At 28.9% G+C, this 24,559-nt stretch overlaps 1 protein-coding gene across 1 annotated transcript in view; it reads right to left on the minus strand.

Moving 5' to 3' along the window:
• Positions 1–14,740, minus strand: part of LOC123292755 (protein O-mannosyl-transferase TMTC1-like) — a 188,655-nt gene extending 173,915 nt beyond the window's left edge. The window contains exons 1-2 of the mRNA XM_044873469.1: positions 14,730–14,740; positions 14,430–14,607 (exon numbers count right to left, since the gene is read on the minus strand). Of these exons, the coding sequence (XP_044729404.1) occupies positions 14,430–14,607; positions 14,730–14,740 (189 nt within the window). The remainder of the gene's footprint in view (positions 1–14,429; positions 14,608–14,729) is intronic.
• Positions 14,741–24,559: the final 9,819 nt, after the last annotated feature.

Consider the following 24,559-nt stretch of genomic DNA (forward strand, 5'->3'; position numbering starts at 1 on the left):
TTTAGGCTTGCCCCACTATTACAAATTTTTCGGGCGCTTTGAAATGGAAGTGGCTATGTTAATTTTTGCAACTGTCACTGTTCTTTGATGAAAAAAAGTTCTTTAGATTTATAGTATGAAATTACATTTAATGTTTTGTAAATGTACAAAATGCAATTTGTTGCTGCTTCAAAATTTAAAAACCCATTATATAATATTTCATGTAAATTTATTTAGTTAAGCGTAAGAAAATATTTTGATATGGAAGTATGTTTAATATTAATTAAACGTACAATGTCTGAATCTTGTAAATGTACGCATTTTCATTCTTCGAAAAATTTAAAATAATTTCAACTTAATATTATTGTTTTTATCTCATGGATGAAAATATTGTAACAACATCTATATACGCACTTTTATTTATTCTTGATAAAACATTTTAATTATTATTTATCTAACCGAACAATGAACATACAAGTTGTGGGAAATATGAGCCTTAAAGATCGGCCAAAGACTTATATTACCTTATTACCCCACAAATGATAAAAACTTTAAAAAAATTTTGCTTCGGAGCCATTCAATAAGTGTGAAGATTTGTAGAAATATCATTCCAAATTTTGATTTTATTGAAAGATTATTCATTAAAAAATGAAAAATAAGCTGTTCATGCGTGTCAGACTCTTATGGTTCAAATTCCCAGATAAGTTTCCTCAATTCCCTTAACATTTCTATATAAATTATTATATTCGAACTGAGATTTGTAATTTATAGGATAAATACGCGCTTTCTACGCAAGAGAGTTTAAGATACGATTTCTGGCACTGGGGAAAATATTTTTTTTAATGTTATACAAAATCATAAAATTTGTTATCGTAAATATTTCTGTAAATTTTAGTTTTATAGAAAAAATGATCAGAGAATTAACTATCATGGAAGTGAATTTTAGATTATATCTCGACAACTTGAAGCTGAAGGCGCCATAGGTGAGGTATGGCTAAATAGAAAAAGTGACAAAGTTCCCGTAAGATTAGTCGTTTTTTGAGAAGTGTTTGAATGTCCAATTCAAAAGATGGTATCGCTTTAGAAATTTATTATGGTGTTATGCATTTGTCTAGACGTGTTCACTTAGCAATATTTTTTTTTTTCACTTTTGTACTTTCAAAAAATTGCACCAGGTTACTTTACTAAGAAGAAGGAGGAAGAAAGAAACACAGCATTAATAGTATTTTCAAAGGTAGATTGAAGATTTGCGGTTTTCTTCTTTTTAAATAAAGTTACATCTTCAAACGACGAAATTTTATAAAATTGTTGGTAAATAAATATCACAAAGCTTTCAATTTCAATTCGCAGGATGAAAACAATAATTTTCTATCATTAGTTAATAAAATATACTTAAAATATCTGAGGTACCATTTGTTTCATTTTCAATTAACGATTTGTTTTCTTTTTTACAACTGTATTGTGTTCAACTTGTCTTAGGAAAAAAAGGATAATCAAATTTAAGTGAAAATGAATAAAACATTTTATTGAATTAAAATAATTCACTGTATACCATACCAAAAAGAAAGTTTTTTTCCTTGTGTATTTATTATTTATATTGGTTTTTTTATCCATAAATTGGATGAATTCGATACTATTATGTTAACATCTCAAATAGATCGAATATAAATTGAAGTTGATGATGTTATCAAAAAAAAAAAAAATTAAATTTTGATTGATCTCAATCAAAAGGTTCCCACTAATGCAGACATGTTTTGTTCTTTCTAAGAGAATATAAAAACCTCAAAAAAATTAATTTTGTGAAACCAATTAAATGGTGTTGAACGATTAAACCCAATGTCGAGTAAATAAAAATGAAGTTTTTCTTCGAAATATTTTAGTATGGAGGCGTATCGTTTTAAGATATCATACATTTGATAAAACTATGCAGCTAAGAGAAATAAACACTTGCGTCTGCCGTTCGATAATCTTTAGTCGCTTGATGAGAAATTCGCTCACGCGTTCTGCACATGCGTCAAATATTTATCTTCTTAAATACTTTTTTTAATGCATTAGCCAATTAAAAATAATTTGATTACGTGATTTTTGAATGATGTGTGAGTGTGAAAATGTTAGAGAAATAATCTAAATAATTAAATTCATTTTAATTTATTTCACCAGATTTCTACTACATTTTTTTTTTATATTTACTGAATACAAATCATATTAAGGATGTTCCAGCATGGTATTTGCAGTTTCTATGTTAAAGCAATGGTACAATTTTTTTTTCGACAGAATTTAACGAAAAATTAAATTTAAGAATTTAATAATGCTTACTATTAATTCCCAAAGTTTCAGAAATTTTGACCGTTTAAAATGGGAAATAATTATGCCAACGTCCCAATTTCGATCAATTTACGTCAAAATTAATATCTCGTAAGTGAAAATTAATTTCTAAATTTTTTTTTTAGAATTGTATTGTATAAACATTTTTTTCTACTTTTTCTTCAATATATAATAATATCATAAAAAATAGTTGGAGAGACCGGACATTTTACATGCTTTAAATGGGACATGACCCTCAAAATCGCGAACTTTGTCTTTAAATATCTCGCGATCTAAACGGTCAAAAATTATGAAATTTTAGGAATTCATAAATAAAGCTATTATAAACCCGAGAAAAAAAATTCGGCCAAATCTGTCGAAAAGTGATTTCATGCTGGTACTACCTTAAACTAACGGAGTTCGAACAGGTTAATATTTTTTTGGTTACATTTTTAGTGCGGTGATAAGAAAAACTCTCTCAATTCCCAAAATCTGAAAAATTTATAATTCGAGGCACGCCAGAAAACCAAAGTTTCAAAATATTCTTGCTCTATATTTCATTCCACCTTGAAACGATAATATAAATAGGGTAAAATGGGAATCAATAATTTAAAAAAATCTGAATTTCGATTGTGAATATCATTTATCATGTACAGTTTAAAAACGAATTTTTATATTATATGTTCTTTGTTAAATTCCTTCTTTTGATCTTTTTTTTTTTGTGGATATGATTTATGGACAACATGTTTTCAAATAATACAAGAGATGGTATAACGTCGGTCTTTTCATTTGATAACCAGTTGAGGTTTTATGAAATTTGATTTTTAAACATGCCTATCATATTTTTTCTATCGAAAAGTTTTCATGGCTATACCATTATTTTCGTTATAATATTATCTTTCTTATGATACCAATTTCGATTCGCTAACAGATCGGTATACTCGTACTTACTTATATTGACTTATCTATTCATATTTGAGGGGGTTACTTCATCAATCCGTTAACTATGGAAATTGGTATCAGAAGAAAGATAATTTAATTACGTTCATAGAAAAAAAATAATTAAATAAAAAATAGCCATGAAAACTTTTTGATAGAAAAACTATGATAGGAATGTTTAAAAATCAATAAAATTTCATACAAAATATGTCTCATTTGGTTATCAGACGGGTGAAATCGACCTTATGCCGTCTCTTAGACCAAAGGATTTATGATAAAATTTTAAGGGATAAATTATAAAAATTCTAAAATATTATGGGTATTGTTTGAGCCATTTCAAAATGCGCGGTATTATTTTATTTTTCGTTGTTATTACATTGGTATCATATAACTAACCAAATTTTGAGTGCATGGTTTTTTGTATGGTCGAAGTTATGGTCGATCAACGTGGTGCCGTGTTTAACGTTGCACGAGGCATGAGGTTTGATTGACCCTAAAATTCTACTTTTCCAACTTATTTCCCAAACAAATCTCATCGTACTTAATCATTTGGCCATCAAAAACACGTAAGTACTAATTTCATTTTTCATACAGTCCATTAAGTCAGTCAGTCTCATTTTTGTTCGGGCTTTGCCCCTACAGGTATGTTTCTTTGATTTTGACTTCTCACATTTTGAAAACATAAAAATTATATTCTAAATTGGGCCCATTTTACTCAAATTAATATGTAAAATTTTAAATTGGTTTTCCAGTATAATCATTTAAAAATCATTTCATAAACCATTAGTCTTTTCAAGATGAATAAAATAACCGATTTACATCAACACAGGACATTTGTTTTAAGTTTATATTTTTGTTCTAAACTACACTACTTATAAAAGAATAATAATTTAACCACAATATTTCTAATGTTGATATTTTACTAGTGAAATAAAACAACTTCTTTAGCCTTCGATAAACTTTGAATACGTTATGTGCTTGCTATTGCCATACATGTGTAGGATACGAATGCATCACAATTTCCACTATGAAAAACATACAGCAACCTCCTTTTTATGCGAGTAAAAACTTTGAAATAACAACATCGTCATGATATTCTTTCTGCTTAAAGTTGTTATAAATTCAAAATTCTATATATGTAATGTTATTTTACCATATAAAAATGGGTTTGTTTTAGCGTTCAGAGTTTGTATACCCTAAATATATGGAATATTTATCAAGGTATACTAATTTTAGTCCCAAGTTTGTAAAACTTAGAAATATTGGTGGAGAAATTAGTATATTTCGAACTATGTAAGCAAGCTAACTAAAAAACAAATTGAAATATCGAGCTGAAATTTTTATGGCATACTAACGACGTAATAAGTAAGTTTGAGTTTTCTAGGTCCATAATAAGTGAGTTTGAACTTTTAATTGGTATTGATTTCCCATTTTTTGTAAAAGTTGTATAGAAATACGTGTGATTTTCAATACACAAATTAATTAAAGTCGCTAATGAAATAAATTTTTTTGGAATAGTAATTTTTTAATTTGGATAATAATATTTTACCTTCAATTTTCTCGTAAAGTATACAATCTTAGGTCCGTTTGTATCTATTTGGACCTTAGGTCCGTTCAGTAACTGTGTGCCACTCGTTATCAAAATCGGAATAGAAAATTCGACTAACTGTTGCAAAAACATATTTTAGAGTATCTAAATTACCACTCGCAGAACAGGGTTGGCAAAATTAAACATCAACGTTGCAACGTTGCACTTATAACTAACTACTAAAGTAAATTAATACAGCTGAATTACATTAATAAATATTTATTTTGCAATGTTTCATTAGTTAAAACAGACTGTATATGGTGAAATATATAAGCACGTAACTGCACTTAGAAAATACATATACGACAACGAATCTCTTTGTCATGAGTCTTAAATCTACTTCTTCTATACTTTTACATGAAAACTTACTGCGACAGTTTCAAAGTTTATAAAATACCTTAAGGACTACCATACATACTATACCAAACCGATTTATTAGGTCAAAGATGTGGTTTTCTTTATCATAGATACATAGCCACAAATATGTGGAAAAATTTATGAAACTAGTCATAATGCGTTATTTTTATATACACTAATTTAAAATTTTTGTTTATTAAATAAGCATATAATTGCATTTTGTAGTAATCAACAGCTGTGATATAAAACAGAGATTCATAGACAACCATATTACATTTTATTTTATAAATTATCGGCCTGGGAAATATAAAGTCCTATCGTATATATTTTTTATGAATATTATTATCGGCAGAAAAAGTGATTTTGAAAAAAAAAAAATTCTATGTAAAAAATTGTTTGAAAATATTTAGATTCCAAAAAATATATACCCGAATATACTTTTTTCTCGCAGCAAAATGTTTGATTTATCAATTGTTTTTTTATTCCTTACCATCGTCATTCGGTTATGAATTAAGGCACAACTAAACCAATATAAGCAAATACTAATTTCTCGATCACGTTTTTCCATCTATTTTCTCGAAAAAAGTGGATGTTTTTGACCTCTTAAATTAATCCACTTAACATTTTTAGATAAGTTTCGAATGAAACTGATACCAATAAACCACCAACTTGAAGGTACTACTACACTTCTGTTGACGACTGAACTGCCTTTTTATTATTTTATGCCTTTTTTTTCGAATTGCATATCGAAATGTATGTGGCGTCCACGACAAATAAATATTATGAAAAAGTCCAAATCCGTTGGGATAGCAATCAAATCCAAATATCAGTTTTCCTTACTCGAACCAGTTTAGAGCTCGGCTATGTTGTCCATCAAAACAAAAATCCGTGCTTTAATGCTTTACCTCTATGATTCTGCAGGCATTATTTAAACGATATCTTGGTCTGATCGATTGCATTTTAGATCAAAATCAAAAAATAAAATGTATCCAATAAAGGCCATAAACAAATTATTTATCAAAAAACTATGTGAATTATCGAGGGAACGCTTCAACCAGAGCCTGATAGAACTTCAAATTAGCATTTGCAAATCAATGGGCTATTTACAGGGAAGAAAAATTACAATACCACCAAATGTGTCTTTTAATTGATTTTTAAAGGTCCAAGAAATGATCAAAGACCCAGAGAATGGCTATCAAAATTCATTACAATGTCACAATATAATGGTCGCCCTATTAGCTCAGTTGGTTAAGGCGTAACCAATTCCGTCCGCGGTATACTTAGGGTTGCTTTTTCGATTTCCGCCATCGCAACAAAATTAATTTAATTAATAGTTGTGATGGGCTGGTGTAGTGCATGGTATATGCATGCAAATTGAGGAGCTGATAAATGAGACTATCAGCAGAAAGGTGGTAAAACACATATATGGTATCACAATGGGCTCTATATACTTTTAGAAAAAAGTTTTGAAACAAAAAAAAAATATTTGAGGAGAATCGAGGCACAAAATCTGAATATGATGCATAAATAAAAAGCGGGGAACTTAAGTGCAAAATTCTTTAAAGAAAATTTTTTGACAAAGAAAATAAATTAACACTCTTAAAAACATGATTAATAATGAAAATCATTTTTAATAAGTAGAAAAGAGTAAAATAATGAATTAATTAAATTTCTGGTTATAAAAATATGATTTATGGTAATAATATTCATATAAAACCAACCATCCCATAAAATTTTCTGATTCTAACTACCCGCAAGGCTCCCGCCTTTTTGCATTAATTCTAACTAATAATATTTTGTATGTCTCTTCCTATTATACAGTAAAGTAGTTAATCTGATTGTTTATGTACTTATTTGGTGTTCTTTACCAAGCCACTCCTCCCATCCGCCACATTTCTTGGTGTGTATGTCTTTCATGTTATATTTGTGTGCAAAATTAAAATAAAATTTATTAAACATTATTTATCAATGTCATTACAAATAATATTATAATTATACTTGTTTAGTTGAATTTTATATTTTCTTTTTTTAATTGAATGAAGTTTGAATTAATCAAATCAGAAAAACGAATATTAACAAACATATGACAAACAATTAATTTGAAATTATATAGAAGGAAATTTAATAATAATTTTATTCATTAATTATTTTTTAAATAGAAATTATTGACAAATTAGTTCTTCTTTTGAAGGACTTTTGTTAATTTATAAAATATTTTCTTTGAATTTTTCTACGAGATGTTTTTTTTTTGTTCGTTCAGTTTCTACCCAAGTATCTTATATATTACTCTAGCAAGTTTTTTTTCTGTCCTACCTTCCTTATGCCTTATCAAATTCCATGATTCACCACTCATTTTCAAGCTTATTTTGTCTAGGTTCGACGAACAAAATGCTTACGGTCTAAAAATGTACCGCTTAGGAAAAAACGCTAGACAAATAGGTAATTAGAACGAAAAAATATCATGAATTAAAAAAAGTTTATTAGGGAGATATGTTAGTTTTTACAGATGCTCTCCTAATACTCTAGACCTATAAATACTATTTTTAATACATGTTCTCCTAATATTAATTTAAGAACTTTTGATTTTTCTAGCCACTTTACTACGAAATTTGTAGTTTATAGCCACGGGTTACGGTAACTAAGGGAACAGAATTCTGCCCGGGTCTAGATAATATTTGTATTATTACGATGACATTCAAAATTTTTTCTTGGATGCTTTATTGTACAAAAACTCTTATTTCTCATTCAGGTAAATTTCTAAATTTTGCATTAAAACTTTCTTGAGGACAGAATTCAAAGCTATATATACTATCAATTATATATCTATACTATCAATTATATAGCGCCCAGGGTGACAAATTTTCAGAGTCAGCAAAATTTGGAGGGTGAGAAAAAAAATACTTGAATCCCTGCCTCATGCTACCACTTATAGTCAAATTTGCAAATGAGTTTCTGAATTGCGAAAAAGAAAGGCAGTAATTTTTCTCAGTTCCTAGGGGCGGAGCTAAAGTAAAATCTGGTCCTGTCTGCTGATCTTTATTTTTGGAGATACAAGAAAAATTAGTGCTAACAGTTGAGATGGGCTGGTAAAGTTCAAAAGTCTACCTTGAATGAAATAAAATCACCAAATGTTCAATTGGCCTAAATAAGTAAAACTCGGACAGTATGTATTTCTCGTTGCTAAGTGATATTTTCAAATGTTATATAAGACTAAAGTAAGTCAGGATAATTATATTACGATTAGTTAATTTATTTTGACCATTAATTTGAGGCCAAATACGTTTTTATTAACTATTCTGTTTTAAGATAGTCCAGCTGTTGTGTAGTCTACTGTGTAGTCCACTAGACAATTTGTATGACGTAAATTTATTAAAATGCTCTAACAATATCGTTAAAAATTACAATTTTAAAATGAAATAATTCAAAATTTTGCCCCGCAAGAGATCCCAAAACTGTGTTTATAATGATCAAAGAACCTTGATCATTCATTTACCGCAAAAAAGAACATTCACAGTACATGCTCAAACAGCCAAACTGTATTTAATGCAATATGCATGAACAATGTTCAACAAGTAACAAAATTATAATCTCCAAATATGGCCTTCGATATATAAGTCTCATACCTTCAACATCTTGGGATACAATTTTTCTGAACAGTGATAAATTTATTACACACAAAATTAGTTTCCTTACTTATGGAAAACAAGTTGTCGAGTAATATTATACAATAAAAGTCACAAATAAATCAAAGATTATGAGACTGTGGGCAAATAATTGAAACATAAAAAGGATAGACACAGTTAAATAAATACCTATGTATATACTCTTGAACGCATAAAATCGGTTACATAAGGGTTGGAAAAACAAAATGAGAAAATTATATCCCTTCAAACCTTACCGTTAATGCTTTGTTTCTAGTGCATGTAACATTGTTGCTGCTAGATACTTTTACGTCTGTCGTCTATCCACGTAACATACACGATATGGTTTCTACGAAAACACTTCACTTCATCTTTGAGGTCGGTCCATTTAAAAACATTTTTAAACTTCAAGACTCAATCATTTACAAAAAATCGCTGTTAAGAGTTTGAAAGTAAACCTGTATGATTGCCTGTTTGCCTGCTTAGTTTTCATGTCTAACTAGTCCACACGCGGGATAGTGGTTTCGGAGAAAGTAAAACCGGGATGAGTAGATGCAGTGTTTTCTGAAGATGTTTATTAAGACGGATTTAACGTAAAATTGTGCAAATAAAAGTAACAATTGAATGGTTTAAATCGTTGCCACTCGGATACTATCGATAGTAGCAGTAAATAAATTTATTTCCAAACATTCTGCAAAATCAAAATTTCCATTTTTTCAAAAAATTTTGTTCTATCAATTTACAAAAAGCATTCCTTGCCTATAGACAGCTTTAGTATGGCCTCGCTAAAAGTTTCCGAGTTACAGCGATTTAAACAATTAAGCTGTTAATAACCTAGTTGGTGGCACCACTTTTCGCAAAATCCATGAACATATTCGTAATTTGAGGCCGTAAAACCATCAGTAGACGCTGCGTCTAATAATAGTTTCATAATAAGCCAATTGGAAACTATCTTATTTGCTAGACAATTCTTTTTCTGTATCAATATAAAACTTTATCCTTGCGTTTAAAATCTCCCAGCAAAAACTTATAAGCCGATATACTTCCTTGCTTAGCTTAGGCTAAGGTCTCTTATTGTAAACATAGCTTCATTTCAATGATTATTTTATTGTCTTTACCAATAGCAAACATATTAAAATATAGCTATTTCCAATTGACGTCACACGTTTATTCATGACAAAAAAATGTGTGTGTGTGTTTGTGTGCGTGCACTTGAATGAAAATGATTAGGTGTATAAATAAATGCAAGGTATATATCCCTCGTGTTCTTTAGTTAAAGTGGGGTTGAGAAAATAGATTTTGATAAAAATGTGTGTAAATGATTGCAAAAAATCTTATTAAATTGTTTTTGATATAAAAACTGATTATTGCTTGACCCTATTTTTAATAAAAAATTTTAGTTATATTGAAAAAAAATATACAGTGTTCCAAAGAATATAACTCAAAACAACACGTAAATTATATAACCTCTCATTTACCAATGTGATTTCGAATGGGGAAACATTCGGGAAACGCATGTTTTCGAATCATTGACAGATTGACGACATTTGGCATATCTTGTCGGTATTTACTTCTTATATATGCCCTAACTGTGGTACATGTCGAGTCAACCACAAAGGCACATGACCATAGAAGCTAGAAAAACAGTATAACAATTTACAAAACAAAGGCGTAAAAATTTTACAGTTTTGAAGTTTAACGATATAGTTCAAGCGAATAAACCAGCAAATTCACTTTTTTAAAATGTTCAGAAATTTTCGAAACTAGCTGACCAATATTCGGAGTCATTATAAGCTGATGCCACCGTCATTTTCACTCATCAAAATATGATCTTATAAAATATCCTCGTTACTACGACGTTGAACTCGATCCAAGTTTTATCCTTTTCTAACGTGACTGACTAAAAAGTAGACTACTAACGTGACTGGCTTATAAAAATTTCCATTTCATATAAGGTTTATTTCAATAGGGTAAATTTGCCCGTAATTGGCTCTTGATTGCCAAAATGAAGATTTTAAATCCATATCGATTGTTTTTATAAAAGATAACTCGTCACTGCCGCTTTTGCAATGCTTTATATGTCTCGGGCTTTATGAATGTTTTACCTCGATCTAGAGTGATCTATCGATTATAAAATATCCATTTTTTCAGGATTTTTAAAAATACCGTAACTAAGGCATTGACACTTAGAAAAACGCCAAAAGGTAAATCTCAAAATCCATATGAGTTGTTACAGCCATTATTGCAAGATTTTCTATATCAAATTTCCCCTGCTTTCTTGAAGACTACATTTCAAAATTCAAGTCCTTCACTTACCTAACGTAAAAAAAAACAAACGATTGAATATTCAACACTGTCTTTAGATGATATTTCAATAATTCTATCTCAGTCAACTGCTTGTTTTCACTTATTTTTATTAAAACAACTTTACTATTAAGAATATCTTATTTTGTCTGGTAAGTAATTCTATTCAAGAGCAAATTTTTCCTGGGTAAATGATAATGAATGAATAGCAAATAAGTGAATTTGGATTTCTATCAAATCCAGAATATAAAATTGTATTATTAAATTTATAATGATAAAACTTTCATACATGAAAAAAAATTGAAGTTTGTATTAACTTATAAAAACATTCATTCATTTATTTATTATTAACTTAATGCATACAGAGGGTTTTGAATATTATAAGCGAATTAATAAGTTATTATGTCAAAATGTAATGTAATGTCGTTCGATATGCTTGACATTGGAAAGTTGATGTAGTCACCATAGTTCATTTTAGGATGAACGATGGTGACTAGTTGGTGATTCCAAAATTACTGCCAAGGTTGCACTCAAATAAATGCTTCAAAGATTTTACAATGGTAATTCAAAGCGCGGTATTCCTTGAGCAACAGCTTCGTTTGCCTGTTATGAGGTTCATATCACTGGCATGTGAAGAAAAACACAGAGACACGGGGTAATATGAATTATTTATACTGTAACTCTCATTTAAAAAAGAATTTTTCGAAATGTATTCCCTAAACAGGTGAAATGTTTCTGATTTTAACGAAGATACAACAAGAATCATTTAAACAAAAACAAACAAAAAATAACATCAAACGCGGAGATGTTTTTGAGGGCTTCTGGATAAAAACCTTCATTGATGCGACTAATATGAGCCATGGTTCAAAAAAAAATTTTATATTACTGTATTAATCACTTTCAAAAAGTTCATTCTTAAAGGGGCTAAAATAGGGGGTAAAATTTTATATGAAACTTTGTCATTTTTAACGTAGGAATGAAAAAATTAATATATGTGCTCATTCTTTCAAGGAGCACAGTGAACTCCATCACCGAATGCCGGGATATTTTCAAACGGGTTGTAAGTAAAGTTGATGTTTAGAGAATAAGCAAAGCGACGGAAAGAGGATTGAAGGATAGAATGTGGGTTTTTAAATTTTAGTTCTCTAAATGAATCAGCGATTCATTGAATGAATCATTTATGGAATACATTGAAATGAATAATTATCACGAGCGAAGCCGTGGGCAAAAGCTAATATCTCATATAATTATGTATTACTACGGGGTGCGATCGTCCTACTCTCTAAATGGATCAATATATTTTTCATCCTTAATATATTATTGTTCATGAATGTTCTTTAATTATTTTTTACCCAAATACATAGCATTAATTTTAATAGTGTGACCAGTATAAGTTAACGCAAAGTATAAGTTATTAGAAAATCGGTTAAAGGCTCGGTCTTAATCATTTTCTATATCGTTCTTTCTTGTATGTCTAGAATTAATTTAAGCTTGAAAAAATCAACTTTTTTTTAAAATTATTCAGTTCCTCCTTTAGCCTCCCTTTACCTATATCTCGGTACCGGACGTCGCTCCGGGCGTTTTAATATACCCTATAGTGTTTTTTCTCTGAGACATTGACAAGTACAAAATTGCTCATTATATAAACAAGCTCAAATTTTAAAAACACGTTCCTCCTCAGAATTAAACACCTAAAAACTTTTCTCAATATACAAGGTATTATTTTAATATCACCTTCAGTTATTTATGAACGTTTCATATAAAGTTTGTTAACATTACTACGTATACAGCAATAGAAGTAGAGAAATGTTACTGTTTTGTTGTTAATGTAAGTAAATTTTTAAATAGGCACGTCTCCACGTCCATCTTTTAATGGATTTATGTGTTGTGAAAGTTAATGAAATAAATGAAGTATATACATTTAAAACTTTTGTTAAAGTAGGTCTGCAGCTCCTGTCCTGTTTTGCCTCTCTTGTTTATTCGTATAGTACATACCATAACATAACATTAACAGTGTAATTTTATAGTAATATTTTGTGACATAAAGTTTTTCAGAAGCTGATAATATTGTATTAATATTACTTTATTAGATATGTTTTAGTAGAAACCTTATTTAAAGTGCACTTAAATATTGGGGATGAATGGACGGACGTTGACAAGAAGTTGTGTATTGTTGTATAACCATATAATTAGTTAGGGAAAACTTTCTAATAACAATAAATTTTAATTGTTATATTCCCTCTATATTCGCTATTTATTCTAATTTAATTTACTGATTTTTTTTTACAGAAGTTAATCATAGTAAAAGATCTTTCAACTATGAATAGCATCCGATTCCAACTGGGACACTGATTCTCTAATTGCCATAAATAAGACATTTTAACTCTCCTCAAAACTAACGCCTTAAAACTAACTGATTTGTATATGTGTAATTTATGACATTGCAGCCAGCTCCTTCATAGAAAATGCAATATGGAGGCGTTCTTTTACAAGAGACTCGAAATAATTTTCATTGCACCCTTAAAGTACAATTTGAAATATAATAGATTTTTATTTCGACAGAAATATAATCGAATAACAAATTAATAATCATCTTGGAAATTGAGACTTCTTCAGAGTCGGTTAACGAAGACCCTGTTATATCAAACGTGGAGCAAAATGAGTTTTTATTTTGTTATTCGGTTCTCTTTCTGCCAAAATAAATAATAGAAATATTTTTTAATTTGGATTTTGGTGACGCCATGGAAAATATTAATAAAGACATATGTACGAAGTTTCATCGGTGATGTACTATGTCTTTTGGGCGTGTGTCTAAGGACGATTTTACTTACTTCATTTCAATAACAACAGTTAGACTGTGAAGTTTCTATTAGGCGTATATATGTGCAGTCCACTCGGTAGAATCCTTAGATAGTGACCGATAAGATTGCCTCATTTTCTAGCATATGCCTAGGAAGGGACGAACAACATTTCAATGTTGAATAAAAGACGGGAAATTAGCGAATGCAATATGAGGATTACTTTCCGCTTCTCAGTTTTTGGGCTCCTAATCATATTTGATGAATTAGAAAACTCATTAAATGTTGCAACTTATTTTGTAAAGAAAACTGTGGGATAGTTTTATTTGGAACTAATTTTATTAGATAGAGAAAAATTTTAAACCATAAACATTTTTTAATAGTTTGTGAATCTCTTTTTGGGTGCGGTAATTACATATAACAAAAATATAAATTATCCTTGAAGAAAGTAGATACTTATAGCAGAGCATTGTTTTAAAATCAACTTATTCAAAATAATATTATAATAAAAACACTTACCGCTTCAGTATGTATTGGATGTGCAGCAAATAATAAACCAGCTAGTGCAGCGAAACCAGGACGCATGCGTGCAATCAATAAACATACACGTGTAAATAATATACAACATATTACATGTAGGAGAACATTTGTCGCATGCCACCATATTGGTCGTAAACCGAAACATAAGTAGTTGGCTCTGTAACAAAAATACATATATTTATATATCAATTTATATATTATTTTCACAGTTAAAAAACATTCTATGGTTTATTTGTTGTTTGTACGTTAAAATTTGTTTTGTTTTTAATGTTTTCCTACAATTCCTTCATTATTAAATATATAGGGTGAAACAAAATGTATTAATTACCTTCCAAGGTCATGTTTTACAAAATTATATTTCAAGCGGTTTATAAAAAACGATTGTTCTTGAAAGATACCTTTTTCCCCAAAATGAAATAATTATGAATAAAATTAAATACACAATCCCATTTGCGGAGAATATTCATTTATCAGTTGGGGATGCTTCCAAAGTAAAACAAATTACTCCTATTCCGAATTTCGTGGATCAATTAAATGTCTCTTCCACAAATTGGTTTTACTTAAAAATGATCAAGACCAAATTGTTATATTCGTTGTGTGCTTAGTCATGGTAGGGACAATAAACTCGATGCCAGCGCTTCCAGTGAAAAATTTTGCCGTTAAAGGAGGCTGTTATGACTAATTTGCAATTCTTTACATGCAAATGTTATAGTGAATGTCAAATTAAAATTATTGAAAAACACTACTTAATTAAACTTAATGCACTAAAAATTGTAAAAATAAGTCAAATTGCACAAATATTATTTTTCAAATGTAAATTATCATAATTATTTATTTAAATTTGTGAGACAATAATGTTAAATTTTCAATGTAAGTCATAAATGCAATTCCTAAAATTATATATTCATCCATACAATTCTATAATAAAAGTACTATATCGTTACCATGGAAACGCCTTCAATAAAACTCACACACGGTGCGAATAGAATAAAGTTATATACGTTACTGGGTCTGATTGTATGTTTTTGAACTATACAATTGACTTCATAAATATTCAGTTTAAGTTTAATATAAAACTGTGGCAAATATTGTTCTCGAAGATTTTTTTATAATCTATTTTATTCGAAAAGTCAAGATGGTGGGTACCTTTTTGGAATTCAAGGGATGCAAATTTTTGCTTCATCGTCCTATCAGTATCTACTATTTTATCAGATCTTGATTATCGCAAAACCTGGATGTGCCATATTACTGAATTGTAAACTGAATTGTGACATATTTACCTACATCCTTGCAATGGAACTTGCAATGGAAAAAAAATGTTTCCACCAAAACATTTTAATGCCTTTGCGTAACAATATTACAATATTCCAACCTAAATCGTTATTCTATCTTTTATTAATTATGAACCTGAATTGACTCAATCATCTGAAATAAAAAGAAAGCGCACTTTTTCTTACACTCTATACTTCAAATATATACAATGTTATACAATTTTATTCCATTATGTATATAAAGTTTATATGTCACAGTTTGTCACAGAATGTGACATAGTGAGATTGGAAATATCAGGCAGTTTATGTATATGTATACTTAACATCTGTGATACGAAAAATTATTTGACTTGCAATCAAAAATTTTATTTTATGAATTTACTTTACTTACTAAATGTATAGGGAATTAATCTCCAGTATAACTTTGTTTTTCATAAATCATAGTGTTAAAAACTTTACATCCGTACTTCGTAAAGTATATATGTTATCGTGAAGTTTTATAATACAGCTTTCAGCAAGTGAACAACACATAGAAGACAATTGGAATGATATGTTAATTATATTAGGTTGTATCAGCTCCAGGAGTGGGACACTATTCAGTCGTTTGTGGAATCTACAGTGAGTTGTCTGTTCCAAGTCATCACTTGAATTATTTGTTGGTAATAGTATATAATAATAATAGACTATCATATAATAATAATGGTTATCCTATAAATTGGGCAAAGACCTCTTCAAGAGAATTCTAGAACCTTCTGTCTTTGGCTAGACGAGACCAACCACCTCCTGAAAACTTTTTCAGATCATCGTGCCATCTACGTAATGGTCTACCTTTTTTTCCTATTATTACCGTACGGTATCCACATCGTACTTCGGAACGTCCAGCGACCCTCTTTTATTCGTGCTCTATGTCCGCCCCTCGGCACTTGGTTTTTGTTCTAATTTCGGGTGATTTATGCGTAAGTTTAATGTTCATAATGCGCCTTTCCATGTTATTTGCTGGTGCTTAAGGAAAAAAGAACTTTAAAAATGCAACAATCTTGTTAATACAATTTTATTACCATTTCGTCATTGTGCTAGTTATTTGAATAATACATAATTTATATCTAAAGGAACAAAGTTCCTACTAAGTGTCCCACCACATCTCTCGCTCTTTTTTTAATCAAATTTTGCAAAACTGTACAAACAACAACCAGTTATTCATTAAATAATGCAAGTTCTAACGATCTGTAACGTGTCTAGATGAATCAAAGCTTATTGAAATAAATATTCGGTTAACTTTTTGAAGAGTACTCCAAGATTCTAGTTTTGGTTCTTAATATCATAGTAATGGAAGTAAGATTTTTTGATATTAAATTTATATTTATTATTATTGTTTTAGTTTTGCAGGAATGTGTTAGTAGTGAACAATATTTATATATTTATTCTATTTTCATTGTTTATGACAGCAATCAATGTGTCATTTGGAAAGTTTATTGTGTAAAAACTTTGCACATTATTAGATAAAATTATATATATGAAAATAATACGATTAACCATTTTATTTTGTTAAGACTAAACATATTATTTATTTTATAAACATGTATTATACTATAAATTTTTATTTATCTACTTTTCATCTTAAGTATTCACATGAGAAATATAAGAAAGTCACAAACGGAGCTCAAGAGAAGAAAAGTTTGCAAGTTTCACGAAGATTCACTGTCAGTATAAAAATACCTGCTTAGAAAAATGATAATATAATCGTATGCCAATCCTTGATAAGAAGTCAACTTTAGTTCAGTGATATTTTGTCCGTTTGATGCACCTATATAATAACTGCATCATCGAATCTTTATTAGCTCATTTGTAAGTTTTTTGAGGAGGGAAGTTTTGCCTTACGAAAAAATATTATTATTAAAAAAATTACTGAAAACAACTTTTCATCAACTTTGTTTGATAGTTTTATTTTAATATTTTGAATATTTGAGCTGTTATACATAGAGTAAAATAAAATACCATGAAATATTTTTGCCGCTGATAGGCAGCTTTTTTGTAAAACTCAACTGCATCTTTTCTCACTCTCTAATCATTTATTAGGGAAACCTTGCTATCATAAACATTTTAATTTAATCTATTGCAAGAATCGGTAGTTAAACCACCTTAACAGAAACTTAAAACAAAAACGGTACTTGCAATATCTTCTTACTATCGCTAGTAAGCTAACGTAACATATTTAGGCCATTTAAATAGGTATGTATGGTGGTCTGAGGGATATGTCTATGATATTTAGATTCACGATCATTCTGTTTTTAACTATTCATTTTTTCTAATGCGAGGCTGAAAGTAAGGATGTATGAAATATGAGGTAGTAAAGTAGCTGGTATTTTTGTAATAAAAAAATCCTGATTTAAAATCCTTTTGACCATTTTAAATTCCAACGCTCTTTTTTTATTAAAGGCTTTCTTTAAACATACGCAAAAGAAAAAAACTTTTCGTAAAAAGATGAGTAAAATAATTACTGCATTTTAACTTCATTATTAATGATTTACCAGTATTTGATTAGAGAAATAGTAATGAGGGTAATGAGAACTTTCTGCATGATAGCTTCCAAAATAAAAAGGACATATATGTTTTTAATAGTCCATGTATGTTTGTACGTTAGTTCCCTCGCTGCGCCTAAATAAACGAATTATTGAATTTCAATTTTTCATCGTTGGATTTTTTCTCAAAAGATTGAGTGAAAAAGGCTAGATTTTTGGAGGGAAAAAACAATATCTGTGGTGCACATGATAAGCAATAAATCCGTGAACCGAAAAAAAAAAAAATTATAAAAAAGGTACCGCGTAACAGAACGGTATTTGGTACCAAGTAACAAGTCTGTGAAGAAAGGTATTTAAAGAAAAATTAAATGAGTGAGATATCAAAATGATTAGCATTTTTTGTGTAGGAAATTTTTTGCTTTTAAACTTTGGTAAGCTTTCAAGAATTTAACATTTACAAACTTAGTTGTATAAAATTATGTCACTTATAGATTTGCGGGGTGGTATTAGTAATAACGATCATTTTAGTATGGTTATTCATGCATATAACTTGTAAGCATCCATGGAATACAAATGGTAAGTTTATTTTAAGTGTATTAGCTATTTGTATTTTACGTGCAAAAAACACATTGTATTTAGTAATCATTTTAAGTATTTTAATAAAATATCATAAATTTTGAGTATCTATTACTATAGGTTGTACGTAGTACCTGTAACTAATGCGTTTTAGTGAACGCAACATGAACATGTTTTACTGATATTAGTCAGTTGCTATACCTAGAATAAAAGTAACATGATTTACAATATCATGATCATACATTTTCGTGGTTCCCAAACGTATTTTTACACATACACCTTCATAAAATATAATACTTATGAATACAGGACGATTTTTTATTAAACTCCACCTTTATATTTTCGGAACGGGATGAAGATTCACAAAACGCAAAAACAGGAATCGGCTCGTTTTTCAGGAAGACTTAAAACATAGAATTCAATTTTTTTTATACGGAGACGTCTTTATCGGAAACCAGAAGTAATCTTGATTCTTTTTCAATTGACTGATTTTGTGTAGTAACATCCTTCATAATTCTTATTTATAAAAACAAATTATAAGGGTAGAAACTTTAAGAAAATCACCCCTTGTACTAAACATATATTGCTTGAGAGCTTGAAATTAACAAATAGGAAACAGCACGCAATAATAAATATACCCATTTAAAGCTCAATTCATTTATATTAATTGACCAGATTCATTTGGGACACGTGTGTATTAGTACAGTTTATTTAACAACATTATGTGATGATTCTGGCATGATTTGGTGGGGGCTAAAATAGCCTGGCAGATGATTTAAATGCACTATTTCAATCATCTGCCAGCCTATTTTAGCCCCCACCAAATCATGCCAGGCGATGATATTTCGTATGATTGAATATTAGACTTTAAAATGGTCATAGGTCACTAAGGCCCTCCAACCTCCCAGTCAGGTTGTCGATTTCACCATTCACACATTCGAAAGTTATCAACTTTAATATTTTCAATGTGCATTTTCAGCTCTCCAGCTATTACTAGGGAACAAATTTAAATTTATGATCATGATCTTTTTGTGTCATAATTAACTTTCACGTTTGTATCACTTTGATGTCACTGTGATCTATAGTTGTCTCCCCTTTTTTAATACACGTCCATGCATTTAAATATATAAGTATTAAAATCTACAATAATAATAATAATAATAATAATAATATATCATTACGTTTGGCTGAAATAAAACAATTAATTGATATTTTCCATTAAAAAATTATAATTTTTGTTTATGTATTTTCAATTAACATAAATTAAAAAACAGAGAAAAAAAAACAAAAAAAAGGAAGGAAATAATACATAATGACTAAAAATCATTGAACAGTATACGGTATATAAATTAATATAATAATTTGCATATTGCAAACCAATTCAAATAACTCTGATCCAAACCCCCGCATTTGATAATAAATGCAAAATAAACAAACATATTTATTATTGGTTGTAATGTTATCATAAATTACAGTAATTACAGTGTAGGATGCCGTAGAAACACAAAAAAAAATTTTAATGCAGCAGACTCTACACCAGGCACGGGAAAATGTGACTCAGAGAAGTCCCTCGGACTCCTCACTTAACATACGAGTAAGACAGTGACAACCTAGCCAGCGACAGCCTAAAATACGAGCCTATCTTATTACTACTAGAGAAGCTGAGATAGGTAGAAGATTCGTACACCCGTCTCGCTTCCTCCTCTATGAGCAATGCGGGCTTGGATAAAGAGACACACAATAGAGTTTATGACCACAATAAAGTTATAACAATGGTGACTTCGACTTAAAATAACTTGCCCATGCCTGCTCTACACTCTCTATAGTTATTAGTATAGTTATATGTATTGCATGCGCCCCATGTTTTTCATTTCTAATCTTAAGTATTTTAATAGCTATTTATTATTTTATACTTTTTAGTAAGTTAAAAAAACATGGTACATTTACAATTAATTTTTATGTTTTTTTTTTCTTCTTTTTTTTACGGTTTTGTGAATGCATTTTAATCCACTAACCACTAAGCTATGGTCCAAATTTCCAGTCTAGGTCATCGGGAAGTTAATTTAAAATCAATTCCATGAAATTGTTATAATATTTTTTATGTCATTTTAGTACGTAAACCATATTTTATTGCTTACTTACCGTATATATAATTATTGCTTATTTACCAACTTTATGCCCTATGGCTTAAATATACGCAAAGGTAATAATAATGTAATCGAAAAAAGTATGAATGAGCTTAGAAGAATGTCACGTTGTAAAAGCAAAACTCAATTAACAAACTAAAACCTGCAACTTGCAACTACACAAGTGTACCGAGGAGAGAGGCATGTCAGAGCAACAATCCCCCATGGACTTGAACTTATCATCGATTTAGTTGGCTAAATCAATTTTAAAATTTTATAGACGCCCCTTTAGATCAAAAATTCCTGTTTTGAACCCTTTGATCCAGCAATTGTGTATGATCATGTGCAACTAAGTCGTCGTTTGAAAATATTGTAGCATCTTACGAACCCTTTTGTATATTTAATTTTACCACTATTCGAAATTCTAATTATTATGTTTTTTTAAATATATTACATTAATAATGCAACAACCTGGATAGTCGATAAAGGAAAATTAATTGATTTTATGTGGTTTTCATGTGGTTTTATGTATTGATATTATTATTTTCACATATACACATATTTTTTCTAATTAATAATATTTTTATTATTTATTTACCTTTTTATTGGTTTTAATTTTACATAGTATCTTACAGAATCTTTATGTTATATGGCTCTCGGTGTAATTTGCTGAAACTTTAGGAAATATTATTTCTTAATTATAAGAATCAAAAGTTTTGACCGAACTGTTGAAGTTTTAAATATCCAGTATCTCTAAATATTCGATGGTTAAAAAAAACTTTTGTTTCAAACAAAAAATTATATGATAACTATTTTTAAATTAACGAAAACTTACTTTAATTTGAACTAAATCTTCAACGTTATTTGAAAATCAATTTATATTTTCAAAAAAAAAAAAAATAACTTTTAACAAAAATAAAACCGACTTCAAAAGAAAAACTTTTCCAAAACAAATTAATATGCACTAAAAAGTAAAAAAATAACGATAATATAATGTAGTTAAAATTATTGTTATTATTGGAGTCGGTGTCAGTCAAGCTAATGTAGCAAACTGTTCTGTCGGAGTTGTTTCCTTCGCTGACACCGACTCCAAAAATAACAATAATTTTAACTACATTATATTATCGTTATTTTTTTACTTTTTAGTGCATGTTAATTTGTTTTGGAAAAGTTTTTCTTTTGAAGTCGGTTTTCTTTTTGTTTGTTTCTTTATTTTGTGATTTTTAGTGAATACACTAACTAATTTGTCACTTAAAAAAGAATAATCGAAATCGGTTGGCTTGATATTGAGTTATTGTCGTCGTCCTCTTGTCATGCATACTTAATGCAAATTTAAGACTTTTTTGGTTCCCTCATGGATGCCGTTATCAGAACTAGACCAAAATAAAATGGGACCACACGGGAAGCAACAGCTTTAAAATAGATAAAGAATCATCAAAATCAGTTCACCCAGTCGAAAGTTCTGAAGTAACGAAATATAAAAAAAAAATACAGTCGAATTGATAACCTCTTCCTTTTTTGTTTGAAGTCGGTAAAAAATAGTTGCTTTTTGATCTAGGATTCAGAAAGAACTCAAGGATCTAAGTCACACGATATACATATGTCTAAATGATTCCCTCGCCCCTCCCCCTCTTTTCCGTGAAAAAAGGTGTAAATACTAAATAATAATTTTTTTAATGATTAAATCAATGTTCGTGTACAGACATTTTTTCTTGTAATTCGAATCTTCATACATGGAATATATAGAACTTCATGTTGTATGTCAATCTTGAATACAACGAAGTTTTGAGTAGTATGTAAATTATTCGCATTTCAGTTCTACTCGTCTTACTAATATTTCCCAAAATATCAGCTATTTGTACCCAGATTCATTTCTTACATAGAATCTGCGGTGTACATTTTGTGTGCATATTTGAATATGTGAGTGTGTTTTTTGAAAAATTAAACCAACTGCAACCTGATAAAAGTTTTAAATATTTTATGCACAATTAAAAATACATACATGGGCAGATAGCAATAGATCCATGCTAATAAACAAATTTACATTTATTTTATAAATATTTGCATTAGTTACTCAATGTTAATTGGAAATAGCTTTTGTGGAAATTGTTAATAAAAAAATAAATAAAAATAAATTTATATAATTTAAAATATGTGTGTGTGTGTGTTTTACAATTTTGAATTATTAATGTCAATCTGTTGGGTGCGTAGTTGTGGTAGGGACAATCATTTATTTTTGAATTCTGATTAGGATTGATCGGAGAAACTTATTAAATTATTGTAAGGTCATCGATCTTGGATAAGTGTGCGAAGTTTCAATTCAATCTGACCGAAATGGATGAGAATCACGTTCAAAGATTCAAGTTCATAGATACATACCGAGCATAAATTAAAAGCTTGTTAAAAATAACTGTAAATGTAAAAAATCAATTTTTTAGAAGAAAGTATGAATGGGGTAAAAATTTACAAGCCAACCAACAAATATTAAAAACCAAAAAGGCGAACTTGTATTACGAATAAATTAATTATCATTTTATGGATAGAGTTTCACATAGGTAATTTTAGATACCAGAAATTATTAGTTTTTACATTATTTATTATTCATTTCCTACAAAATGATTAAAAAATATTCAATAAATTGTAGTTTATTACTATGAACTAACAGTGTGAGACAATCTGGGTTTATTACAAGGATTATAAATTGTATTATTATTTTTTTATTCCAATAAATAATAACGAATGTTCTCACAATAATAGTTTTTCCAGAAATTTTGCATGCACATTAATTTCACAGTAATTACTGTGATATATTACATTTCTTTTTATTGTTATTATTTATTGTTACATTGTTTTAATCAAGCTTATTTTCAAAAATTTTTACCAATACGTATAGTTTAAAAGTATTTTTCTGCTTAAAAAGCTCCAAGCTACCTATGTTGTTTCTTTAAAAGCCATCGAAAAATCGAAAACCAAAAATTGAACATTAAAATATCTGTTTAAAAGTTTTTTTATAACTAATTTATAGCTTTTTTTTTGCATTGATGGATTAAATTGAAAGGAAGCCGATTGTTAAAAAAGAAAAAAAACTCAACACTCTTTTAACCTATTTGTTTTTTTTAATATCATGCCATATGTTGTGAACTCATTTGAGGCATTTTAAAGTGAAAATGTAAGCGCTCAATGAATTCAGGTGGATTATTCCACGAAAAAGTGTATTATGAATGAAAAAAAAATATTACTGTTTTGGATGGTAAAAATATTTCAGCCTGGTGCCAAAACTGCAGTGCCTCTAGTCAGCACTCAGTATCTTAAGTACCTAAATAATATTTTTTTCTGCAAAAATGTTAAAATGCAAACGTTTTTATAAAAATTTCATTACACCTAGCCGTCAAACTTATAACACCTCTTTTTTTAGTTGGGAATTTAAAATAATTAAGTTGAAACATATTTCTTGATTTGATTCCACTAATTACTTCTTCTACTAATTTTTCTGACTTACTCTGCCTAACGTTAACGATAAAAACACCAAAAGGCAGTTTTTTTACACTTGATTCACAGGACAAGGTAAAATGTAAAATCAAATATTAATCATATATCTTTATTAAAAAAAAACAAAA

Source organism: Chrysoperla carnea, chromosome 2 (genome assembly GCF_905475395.1).
Source record: "Chrysoperla carnea chromosome 2, inChrCarn1.1, whole genome shotgun sequence".
In the NCBI taxonomy this organism is placed as follows: domain Eukaryota; kingdom Metazoa; phylum Arthropoda; class Insecta; order Neuroptera; family Chrysopidae; genus Chrysoperla; species Chrysoperla carnea.